The 12,032-nt window shown below is 46.8% G+C and overlaps 1 protein-coding gene across 1 annotated transcript; it reads right to left on the reverse strand.

The window, feature by feature from the left end:
- Window positions 1-1,900: 1,900 nt before the first annotated feature.
- On the reverse strand, window positions 1,901-7,312 carry LOC104626882 (keratin, type I cytoskeletal 19-like). The gene is made up of 8 exons (XM_010294913.1): window positions 6,728-7,312; window positions 5,726-5,808; window positions 4,806-4,962; window positions 4,386-4,547; window positions 3,863-3,988; window positions 3,518-3,744; window positions 3,044-3,189; window positions 1,901-2,253 (listed from the first exon to the last, which is right to left on the reverse strand). The coding sequence occupies exons 1-8, from the start codon at window positions 7,310-7,312 to the stop codon at window positions 2,228-2,230; spliced, it is 1,512 nt and encodes a 503-aa protein (XP_010293215.1). The 3' UTR covers window positions 1,901-2,227.
- Window positions 7,313-12,032: the final 4,720 nt, after the last annotated feature.

The raw sequence follows: 12,032 nt of genomic DNA on the forward strand, positions 1-12,032 counted from the left end.
ATGGGAAAGGAAAAGGGAAAGATTTGCTTCTACTCAGCCAGAGTTCTGAGAACAGTGGGAGGAGGAGAACACAGAGGAGTCCAACCAATGGAAATTTGCCATTATAACTATGATAAGTATCTCTTTTGGTCTCTTGTGAAGCACTGGCCTTACACATCTACTGAGATTTCTGCATCAAGTCTCGGACTTTCGGTAGGGCTGGAACTGATCTTTAAAGAAGACTTGATTTAGAGTCTTAGTTCAAAAACTTCTATATATGGCCACTCTTCTAAGTCATTATTGCAGTTGTTCTCGTGCTGCATTTTCTTATTCTGCTCTAGCCCCTGGATACTATTTGGTTTAGTATCTGGTAGATGAAATAAAAGAAATACCACCGAGACATTGGCTTTTCCATTGTCTTTTGCAACAGAAGGGCACCTTTCATCTGCTCCCCAATACATTAATGATTGACCTTCTTCAGACACTTGCTACCTACAGGTCTTGGAGATGCTGCTTTCCTGGGAGGTTTCAGGTTGTGTTAAGTCTGTTTCTGTAGCAACAGAGAAACTGGTGTCTATATAAAAGAACTGACTCTAGAAAAGTGTGCCACACTATACTGTATAGATGGTCCTGAAATGTTTTTGTCTTTATACTCTTTCTTCTCCTCCCCTGAGGCTGGCTGTTCCATAGCCTCCAGCTTTTGACAGCAAAGGAATAACCAGGAGTTTCGCTTTTCCAAGTCACCTCATAAGTGAATATGACTCTTTCTGTAACAGCCACATCGCAGCGTACCAGAAGTAACAGCCGCCTTATCCAGTGCTGCCCTTTAGCTGTGAACCTGCAGGGTGGAGTGGACATGTCAAACTGACCTGCTTAGTTTTCTGGGCCAACAGACAATTTAATCCTCCAAATACCCTCCAGCTTGTAATGGCTTTTATCTGAAAATTCTTCAAACCCAGAACGACTCTGCAAGCTCACCACGGCCGGTTCCCATGGCTGTACACACCAGAAGTGCTCCAGGGCGCTGAGTTACCAAACGACTGCCCTCGCCTCTCTAAGCAGGGCAGCGTCAGGACGCGTGCACGCTACCATGCCAGTCCACACTGACTCGGCATCAGCTACACGGCTGCTGTTCAAGGCCCAAAGGAGGAGTGATCTTTGCCTTGCTTGGGAGGTTTAATACATAATGGCTCTGTGTATCTGAAGGCCCTTTTTCTCCCCTGTATTCTCTGTTGAGCTGCACTTTTTCAGCTCCCATCCTGCCCTCTCCAGTTCTGCAAAGAGGGTATGTTTAAAGTAAGTATGATCTTTCAACAAGTTCCTGACGTTCAGGTTGAAACTCTTTGAAATAGAAGGATGACCAGTGAATGACTCAGTCCCTAGTAGATAGGAAAGTAGCCTTTTGCCTCCAGTCCTTTTCCCAGTGGGAAGATTCCTATAAAATGAAAGGGATAGGTCGGAATATAAGGCATGTCAGCAGAAACTGAATCAGTTGGGGAGACCAAGATTTCCTCTTCAACCTAATCACAGTCTCCAGGCGGGATGATGAAGTATGAGAGGGCACAGCCCAGATGTGTCAGCATTAGACAGTGGCCAAGGCAACCTGTCTCCAGATGCTCCATTACTGACTTTCAAAATTTTTCTAAAATTGTGTTTTAGCACAATGCTCTGTGGGAAACACACAGGCATCCTCCTCAGCTGTGTAGATGATGGAGGATGTCCTGCAAGAATGGGCAAGGTACGCTACAGGTTTTGACAGGGAGGAGGTGGACGAGACCTGCAAGGTCAGCGAGGCCGTACTCTGGCTCCCGCCGGCCAAGCAGCTTTGTTCCCAGTGGAGTATGATCCTGAGCAGGTTAGGTGACCCCTGTGCATGGATCAGCAGCTGATTTTCTAAAGGAACTCAGTTTCCAGACACAGGTTTCTTGATTGCATCAGGCAGAAGCAAAGTTTTATTAGAGAAATTTTTTCACCAGCAGCTACATTAGTGATCATACTACTGGTTAACTCCAGCAATAGTCATGGTGGTTGGGCACACGCAGCAATACAGACTGGAAAAAGCAAATAGCAAAATAAAGCAGAATGTGGCCCAACGGTCTGCTTATCCCTCTGACACATGGCTTAGCGTTGCTGAGTAATACAAAAGGGCACGCTCCTTGCTCTTTGCAGAGGCATACAGTAAATATTCTGTCTCTTCATCCATGGCTCTGCTTTAGGGTTCTCTTGTTGGATATTCTCATTTCTCTCCTTAATCACAAATCCTTCTGCAAGGCACTAGAGAGATCAAAGGAAACATTACTTTGTTTATAGCAAAAATAGTTTCTTTCCCACACTGTCATTCTACACACATGAACATTTCACAAGCCAACTCAATTAGAATCTCAGATAAATTCCATTCCTTCCTGGAAAGGTCCGATTGCTGCCTGCCAGTCAGGCAGGTGGGATTTGTAGCTAGCTGGAGCATGGTCTGCCCGTTTACATAAAAATGCCAAACGGCGGAAGCTGCAGACATTGCACCAGCAGCAATCTGGATGAGGGAATGGCGTCGGGGTCCTTGCCAGAACAGTGCCCCTGCTCACATTCATTCTCCTGGACCAACTGTTGCCATATTTCTTTCTTTCTTTTTTCAGTTTGGCTGGAAGTTTCCCCCTGAAATAGTACTGGTAGTGTTCTGCCAGTGTTCCTGTGATTTCTGCTTTTTTTCCCGATTTCTTGGCATTCTGCTTTCTCCTACCCTTTCCTTTGTCCCAGATTTCATGGCAGTCCTTTCTCCATGTACTCTGTGGCTTGCCTGCCTGCTGACTCTGTCCTTCTCCTTCCTATCACTCTCCCCCCTCCTCCCTTTTTGCAGTTCTTATGCCTCCTAGCAGCGTCACAGCTCCTGAAAAGCTCTCGTCGTAGCCGGTCCTCTGTGGCCTCCCATCATGTTTTTCCCAGTAGCCTCACCGTAAAACTTTCAAATAGCACCTGTAAGCTACGTGGGAAAGATCGTTCTTGCTGCCTGTCCTTGTTGCATTAGAATAAAGAAGACTGTGGAAATCTTGAGGAGTGTTGTAGTTCTTACCTTGTATCTCCGCAGCTGCACAGGATGGCATCTGGGAAGATGACGTGTACGTGTGGCTTGTTCTAATGATACCTCCTCCTCCTATTCCACTTGTTCTTGCAACTCCTCCTCCTAGACCCGAAGACTGACCAATTCCTCCTTGCTGACTATGGGAACAGGAAAATAATATTTTAGTGAAGGAAATTATGGACAAACTAGAACTACAGTTTGTTCATTGTCCCAGCTGCTCTCAATCTGTTTTCCTCTTTGGCACAAAATTGGCCGAATATTGCAGTGACCTTTCTTCTTGTGGCAATGGCTGGCACAGGGTAGGGAAACAGGTTATCACCGTTGATTGCCAGGCAGCCAGAACAGGACAGTGAGGGTGAAGGAGCTGCGCGGTGCCTCCACCTATTGCTCACTTTGCTTTTATGTCAAAGTTCCCAGGACACAGGTATTTTATTGCATCACTTGGTGCGTCTCAAGCCTACTTACATAAGGTCCTGCTGTCCGCCCTCCAGCAGGCAGCGGTATGTATGGATCTCCTGCTCCAGACGGCATTTGACGTCCAGCAGGATCTTGTACTCTTGGTTCTGGCACTCCATTTCTGCACGCAAATCAGCCAGTTGCTGCTCCACACACGTGATCTGGGTCTGGAGCTCAGCGAGGTGGTTGTTGTAGCGACACTCCGTCTCAGCCAGCGAGGATTCCAGGTTGTCCCTCTGAGGAGTGACATGTGGCACAATGCAAGTACAGGCATGAGGAACACTGCATTTGGCTACGAATTCTTACATCAAAGCATAACTGTGAGACAGCTGAGCTTTAGACCAGATCACCCACCTGGCTGAGCTGGGCTTGGAGATCGATTTCCAGGGCTTGCAACTGGCGTCTCAATTCAGTAACCTGGTTGTTGCACGTCTCTACCTCCTGACCGCTTGTAATAACCTCCCGATTCACCTCCTCAATCTGAAAATCACCAATCCAGAGTAAAGAGCTTCAGAGAATGCGTAATGTTAAGTCAGATTAAGTATCAATGAAAGAACAGAGAAGCTAGGAAAAAACATGAAATGAGAAAAGTGTGGGTGAACTCCCTCATTCCTCTTGCTCTGCCTGTGGTACCGCTGTCCTGTTCTTCTCACTCCTTACTGCTTTGCAAAGAGTTCCCACCCCGAGTCTCGCTGACCTGCAGCAATTCCTGTCACCACGTGAACAGGACGCAGAGCGGCAGTATCCCCGCAGTCGATTTAAACCAATGCTGAACGCTGTTACAGTATGCTCTGTGGTTTTAACATGTGATAAATCACTGTGGAACCATTGCCTGGGTGTCAGCCTGGGAAAGTCAGAGCTGAGTAAATTTACTCACCTTGCACTCATACCAATCCTCCACTTCTTTGCGATTGCGTTCAATCAGTGTTTCATACTGGCACCTCATCTCCTCCAGGATCTTCCTCAGGTCTGGGCCAGGACAGGCGTTGACCTCCACGCTCACATCTCCAGTCGATTGTTTCCTCAGACAGTTCATTTCCTGGAAACAGCGCCCAGATCGTGTCATTTTTTAAAAAGACGGAAAAATCTGCGGGAGCTAGGAAGAAGGAGCTAGGGAAGAGCAGAGCCGCTGGCACAGAGCCTCTCTGGACAGTCACAGCTCCTGGCTCGTGCGTATTGTCGCCAACAGCCACTTGCCCCCCTGCAGGCAGCACCCCAGGGGTGGGCACCGCGCAGAGGGAGGGTGATGGGTCCCGCATCAGTGAATGCTTTTGACAGGAGAGGGGCAGGACCGTACCTCCTCGTGGTTCTTCTTCAGGCAGCAGAGCTCCTCGCGCAGCGACTCCAGCTGTGCCTCCAGGTCAGACCTGCAGAGAGTCAGCTGATCCAGGACTTGGCGTAAGCCATTGATGTCAGCCTCCACGCTCTGGCGCAGGGCCAGCTCCGTCTCGTACCTGGGAGTGAGAAAGAAAGCCAGAAAGAGTTGTCAGTGTCTGCCACCACCATTTGCTCTTTTTTTTTTTCCATTTGACCATCCATCCCTCTTACAGTATTTTCCTAACTAGCCTAACAGGACGCTAAGAAAAGCAGTCCGAGGCTTGCTCCGACAAATCTGCTCTCAACCTGCCTTCTCCAGAGCCTTTTTGCTGGGGCGGAGGTGTCACTCACCGCGTTTCTGCGCTCGAGCAGGAAAAAGCCAAAAACTTCCCCTTTGACAGACACCACGAGCCAGCATGGCAGCCGGGGGGAAACCATGCTGCTCCCTGGCTGCAGATCCCTTCTGCTTTTTGAAGAACTCTAATCTCCACTCAAAAACATCTTGTTGTCCCAAACTTTCCAGCGTGGAACTGCCACTAATCAGGGCAGCTCTGGAGGCAGTGGAGGAAAGAGCTTTTCTGCACAGCTCCCGGCCTGTCCTGACCAGAGGATCGCAGGAGACCTGCCCGAGAGCCCATGCTGCTCCCTGGCTGCAGATCCCTTCTGCTTTCTGAAGAACTCTAATCTCCACTCAAAAACATCTTGTTGTCCCAAACTTTCCAGCGTGGAACTGCCACTAATCAGGGCAGCTCTGGAGGCAGTGGAGGAAAGAGCTTTTCTGCACAGCTCCCGGCCTGTCCTGACCAGAGGATCGCAGGAGACCTGCCCGAGAGCTCCTTCTCACGGCTCCGCGGGCGGGAGCGCGGCGGCAGAGGAGGGGGACGGCCGAGGGGCACTCACTTCACTCGGAAGTCGTCGGCTGTCATCCTGCTGTTGTCGATGTTCAGAATGATCTTGTTGTTGTCTATGGTTGCGCAGACAATCTGGAAAAAGAATATTCACCCCTGAGTGCTGGTAGACCTAACCTCTCTCTCTCTTTTTAAAAACATTGGGTAGCAGGCACGGGGAGTTGAGGAGTGCAGCAGGCGCAGGGGTGAGTGGTCAGTGAAGTATGGTGAAGGGATTAAAATGATAAAATATGTGGTTCAGATGCAGACAGCCAGGGAGGTATAATTAGTGTTGTCCAGCTCCTGCCACATTCCACCTAACCTTTTAAATCTAAATCTTACTTGCACGAATAAGAGATTTAAAAGCTTTGTTTCAGGACTTAATTATAAGTCTGCCTCATTCTGTCTGTTTCCTGGAGTCTTTTCGCTTTATTCTTTGTGCGTTGACGTCCTAGAATTTTTGCCAAACATGCTTTGCAAATGTTTTGAATTTTAAATTGCATACTCAAAATGTGTTATGGCAATGCTCTCTCTGTTCTTATTTTTAATTAGATGTCTGATATTTCCCAATTCTGTATGAAGGAGTAAACTTGTAAAAAAGGAAATAACGTTTAACTGGAATTCGGCAAGACTGATGACAGGATAATATAAATTCAGGCAAATTAATGCGATCCATTATTTATTTCTCTTTTAGTTGCTTTCTTGGCATACATCTGTTTAAACACCCTGGCACAACCCTAATTCAGAAAGACTACTGAGCCAATCCAGATGTATTCCATGAAGATAACATTTTCCCCTTCAAATATATCTGATGAATAAAAGCAATGGAAGCAGTCCAAACACTCAGGGTTTTTACCTTCAAGCTCTAGGGCTTTCTACAGGCAGTTGTCTTAATGGCTGTTTACAAAAAGCATTTTACAACAATGAAAGGTTACTCTTCATAACTGCATTACGTTGTGAACCGACACCGTGGGAGAAGCTTACAAGGGAAAAAGCAGCTGAGAAATGGTGTTACCTGATTTTGAAGATCTTCTATTTCTTTGTAATAGCAGCTGTAGTCCCGTGGCTCACAAAAAGGGCCCTGCTTGGCATACCACTCCCTGATTCTGCACTCCAGATCAGCGTTTTCTTGTTCCAGGCACCTCACCTTGTCCAGGTAAGAAGCCAGGCGGTCGTTAAGGTTCTGCATGGTGACCTTTTCGTCACCAGAAAGAAGAATGCCATCACCAGCAAAACCACCTCCAACTACCCCTCCACCAAGACCAATACCAAGGCCACCTCCAATGCCACCGCCAAAGCGAGCACTGCCACCGCTGAATCCAATGCCTGAACATCCTCCGAGGACAGCAGCTCCTAAGCCACCGCCATAGTTTCCACCAACCAAACTGCCAGTGCTCAGTCCTCCTCCGTAATTCACACCACCACAGTAGCTTCTACCAGAAAACCCTCGGCTACCACCTATCCCGCAAGTCGTGTATCTTCCAGAAGAGACTGAGGAGATCCGTGCTCCTCCACCACCACCACCGCCACCAATAACACAGCTGCCACCGCTGGTCCTGCCCCTGAGAGAGCCAGTTGTCTGCTTAATACTACAACTCATTTTGAGGACAGCTGCAGATCCAACCCAAAGCCCAAAGCAAGATGCACAGCTTGATATTGAATCAGACTGTAGGCTGTTTGTTGCCGCAGATCTCTATTTATACCTTCCAAAGGGGGTGTCACCTATAGGGTGTTTCTTCTTCCCACGGGGCTGGCTAGTCGTGCTGTTTATGCCAAGAATAAATAGCCCATAGGCAGTTTCCCTCTAGAAATCCCAGTTCACAAGGAAGATACTTTACATGTCAGCAGCTTATTCCAAAAAGTAAAATAATGTTTTATGAGTCATCAGCTTTTTGTATGATGCAAACTTTACAACAAGTCAAGAAAAAAAGTTGCCCTAGATTATGTACAAAGAAGAAACATTGGTATTTATAACATCAAAGTGCCTTTTATCTTCTATTAATTTGTATTTATTTTATTCTTAGTCCAATAAACATTTTTATATCACATGCTATGGTAGAGTACGTGGAACAAAAATGGGAAATTAATATAAATTCTCAGTTCTGAACAGTGTGAATAATAGTGACTGTCGCAGTGAAAAGACAGGGGGTATCGTGATGTAGATGTCTGTCACCTGGCACAGTGACAGACAGTAGGTCTAACACATGCTTTACTGGGAGATTTCTGAAATCACTGAGGTAAATCCCCTGTGGGTTTAGTTCCCCATTTGTGGCTTATATTTCTCCGGTCACACAAACACAAGAAGTCAACTTGCTCACAGTCTGCGAAGATCAGGCCTGCTAAATGTTGGAAGTCCTCTGTGTCTAGATGTTACACAGATTTGATGTAACCTGAAGTGTGTGAAGTACCTCTCTGAAGTTCTTTTCTGATTACTTTAATTGCTGGCCATGCTGCCTCAATTTGTGGTGATCGTAGATAAAGAAAGAGATGACAGGAAAGGGAGTATCCATGGGCGACAGATCCAGTTCCCTGGGTGGACTGAGATGTGATCCCGCCGGTGTTTGCCATTACTGAGATTGTGCTGAGCACAAAATAAGAAGGAGAAAAGCTTTCCACATTTCTTAACTGAGTTTTCCAGCGTCGTATCAGATCGCTAGCCATGGGAGCGCGATCTCCAAAACCAGGCAAGCAATAGCCAGAGGAGCCTTCGGAGAACTGGCTCTGCCAGTGCCAGTATCTTTCTCCAGCAGACTGCTGTAATGAGAGGATATTCTGCTCTCCAGGGGACGGAGGCCTCTGTTCCCTACAGCGTGGAATTTCCAAGCAACTCTTACTCACAAGTAACCTTTGACTCAAGTATGTCCATACTTACAGGAGCAGTCGTGATAAATCCTCTTTGGCAGTGAGTGTGACACCCGACAGGGAGCCCGGAGAGCAGCCGTCGCCTCCGGGCAGACGGGCAGAGAAAACCCACGCTCGTACGCTCAGCCACCTCTCATTTACTGGTGGGAAGGCGTACTGTGAGTGCAGTTGGGTGGCTTCTGTCACCGTGGTCAGAGAGTGTCCCCAGGCATATATAGATGTGCTCACCTTCTCACCAGCATAAGTTAGGACTCTGCGCTCTCCAGTGAGATAATTTATTTCTTAGATCAGAAATGATAAAAAGACGCCTACCCAAGGCTGGCAGCATCTTAGGATATTCATTATTCATATGGTGCAGTGAAATAACTTGCTCAAGGACAGAGACAGGGTCTCTCGGAGCGCAGATTGCCAGCTAAGACTGCAGTGCCTGAAATACAAGTCCATCCTCCCCACAGAAGCACATCTCCCGTGCTCCCCACGCAGCCTGGACTCACAGTACTGAAAATCACGAGCAAAGAGGAGGATAGGGAGTAAATCCTCCTTTCATCCGTCATTTTGAGGAATATAATTGAAGACTGGGTGTGGCTGTAAGAGCCAACAGAAATTAATATAATGTTTGGATCGCTTGGAGCTTTGCTTCTGCTGTGTAGGTTTTCAGAAGTTACCTAATAGCAATCTACAGAGCGCGGTGCTCTGGGCTGAGGTTGCCTTTCTTTCCCCTTCAGAATCTTCGGTTTAGGAGGGGACATTGCAGATACCGGGCGCTTCTCTATGGGTGGGCACCCACTTCTTTCAGCAGTTACCTAAGAGGAAGAAGGAATAGGTCTTGCTCCAGAAAACAAACTGGTTTGCATCATTGATCAACCTCTTACATATGTCCTGGCCGCAAGGTCCACAGGCTACTGAATCACATTTTAGCAGTAAAGATTAGAACTGTTCACAATGTCCAAAATACTCATATTTGGGATATTTACATATTATATTTACATATAATTACATTCTTTGGAGCTTTACTGGGCTCCTGCCAGTTTCACTGGGATGTGGAACATGGGACTGATACAGCAAACACATCCAAAAGCCAGTCCCTGACTAACCAGCCCATATTTTAAAACCAGTTAGATCGTTTTTCTTGCTCATGTGCTGGATAGCTGCAGCTGTGTTTGCTGTCAAGGCTCAGAGGCTCGGCACTGAGACCTCGCCACATGTCAGGCAGAGGCGTGTGTGTTTGCTGCCTGAATGGCTCCCTTCTTTCTCTAGCTGTGAGCCACCGTCTTGTCCTGAAACATCCATCAGTAGCGGCTTTTTTCCCCACTAAACCTCCACTTTTGTTATTATTCATGTTCCTGGAGCCTAGGGGCATAGCCTTGGGGCAGAACACTGCGCGGGAAAGGGCTGTGCAAGTCTAAGACATACAAAGGTCCCAAAAGGATTTACAACATAAATATAAGACAGGAGGAAACAAATGGTTTCGTACAGATGGAAGTAGAGGAGGCAACGACAGGCTGCTAGCCAGCGTGGTTAGCCCCGCTCTCGGCACAGAGCCAGTGCAAACACCGGCAAGTCTCGTGGGCATTACGGAAAAGAAGAGATCTGAAAGTGGACGAAGAGGTAGTAAGTGTAAATACTGACACATGCTGATGGGCAGCTCAGGAGGAGGCAGGACGGTGTTAAGTTTTCAAGAGATGCTGTGGGCAGTGGGGTTTGCCCCGGGGGAACTGCGACGTCCCTGTGCAGCCTTTTTGCAGAACGTCAGCCAGTCTCTTCCGCACTCCGCTCACTTTACTTATCAAAGTTGATAATGTTTTCTTGTGTCAACTACAAGAGGGGTGTGTCTAATTCGACAGACCTTTGCTTTCATAAGCATTGCTTCAGTGATGTTTGTGCAACCCTACCGGAATATGATTTTATCTTGTCACTTGTAATTACCGTTAATAATTTGCATAATAGCCATTAGGCATCACTTATTAAACACTTCTTTGATGTGATACTGAGCTGGCTCCAGACCTCATGATCCCATCTTTCAAATGCAGACCATGACTTTTTTCTGGCTAATGACTCATTGGTTTATACCACCACATTTAGCAAAATTCCTGTAAGGCAAGTGAAATAATTATCACAATGTGTTTGGTAACAGCATGATCCTAGGTCTTAAATGTGCCTCAGAGACCAAGGTGATTACTCTTTCAGTTTCTTTCTTGCTGACTGTTCACATCTCCAAACTACCTCTGAGCATTTGCTAGTGATGAAGTAGAAGTTCAGCAGAACATGGAGGTGGACGGAACCAGATTTCTTCTTACTGAAGCTCACAATCTTCCCTGGTTCATTTTGTGAAGGGCTTTAATTCCCTTCCAGCGCCTACCAGATGACGGTGCAGCCAGACTTCCCAGCATTTGCATCTCTGGGAGCACTACTGATTATCATGGCAAAGAAGAGTACGAGAGAATTTGTATTAGGACAGATGGGAATACTGACGGGTGAACAAAACTACAGCAGCTTCACTCCTGTGTGGACAGCTGAGTGCAGTGCCTGTCGGGAGGAAAAATAAGGCTTTAGCCTGCGGTCCCTGCTGGCAGAGCCGCGTGGGTCCAGCCAGAATCTGATGAGCAGAACTGGAGTATTCGGGTGCTTCCTGCACCCAGATACCATCCAGCGGTACAACAGAGACAGATGGCCAGAGGTGGAGGCCAGCCAGAGCCTCCCCAGAGGGCCGTCTTTTTATCTTTATTTCATCCTTGTACTAAAATGTCTCTTAATTTCAATAAACTTGCAATATGTGGTTCATACTGGCAGTTTAAAGGATATTATTCAGTGTACTGAGCTGAGAAATCTCCTGCTTGATTATAGTAGTACTTTACTCATCTATGTAATTCTTTATAAAAGTTCCATAAGCAAGTAGACAAAAACACAGACCCCACAGATAGTTACTATGGGCGTGAGTGCGACTGTACCTGTCTGCGTATTTTATGAAATAGACTTCTACAGAGAAATTATAGTTTATACATCACACCAGAACATGGCCTACTATTAAAAAAGCATAGTGCCTGTAATCAGGTATAATCGCTTCTGCAGTGCAGTCCTTAACTCGTGGCTGATTTCCAGCATTGGCAATTTGCAAAACTAGTTGTTTTCTCTCTGTTTCTTCACTGATGTCTTAAACCTCTGGCTTGTTCACTCCTCAGGGTTTTTTTCTGATGGTGTTGTAATTCACACGTGTCTGCTCTCTCTGTGAGACAGAGACCGTATCTGCTAGAGCAATCACAGCACATTTCATCTGCAGCCACTGGTCGTGATGCTGATAGCTTCTGCTTACCAGCTCGAGGGCCGGTGCAACTCCCCCACCCGCTCTGCGGCACCCACTCTTGCTCTTTTTATCCTTAAATTCCTTTCCCAATCTTATACCTTCAGCCTAAGTCTCCCTCTGTCTTTGAGGTACTCATTCATTCTTGCTTTACAAGATT

This window comes from Phaethon lepturus, unplaced genomic scaffold (genome assembly GCF_000687285.1).
Source record: "Phaethon lepturus isolate BGI_N335 unplaced genomic scaffold, ASM68728v1 scaffold51440, whole genome shotgun sequence".
Taxonomy (NCBI): Eukaryota; Metazoa; Chordata; class Aves; order Phaethontiformes; family Phaethontidae; genus Phaethon; species Phaethon lepturus.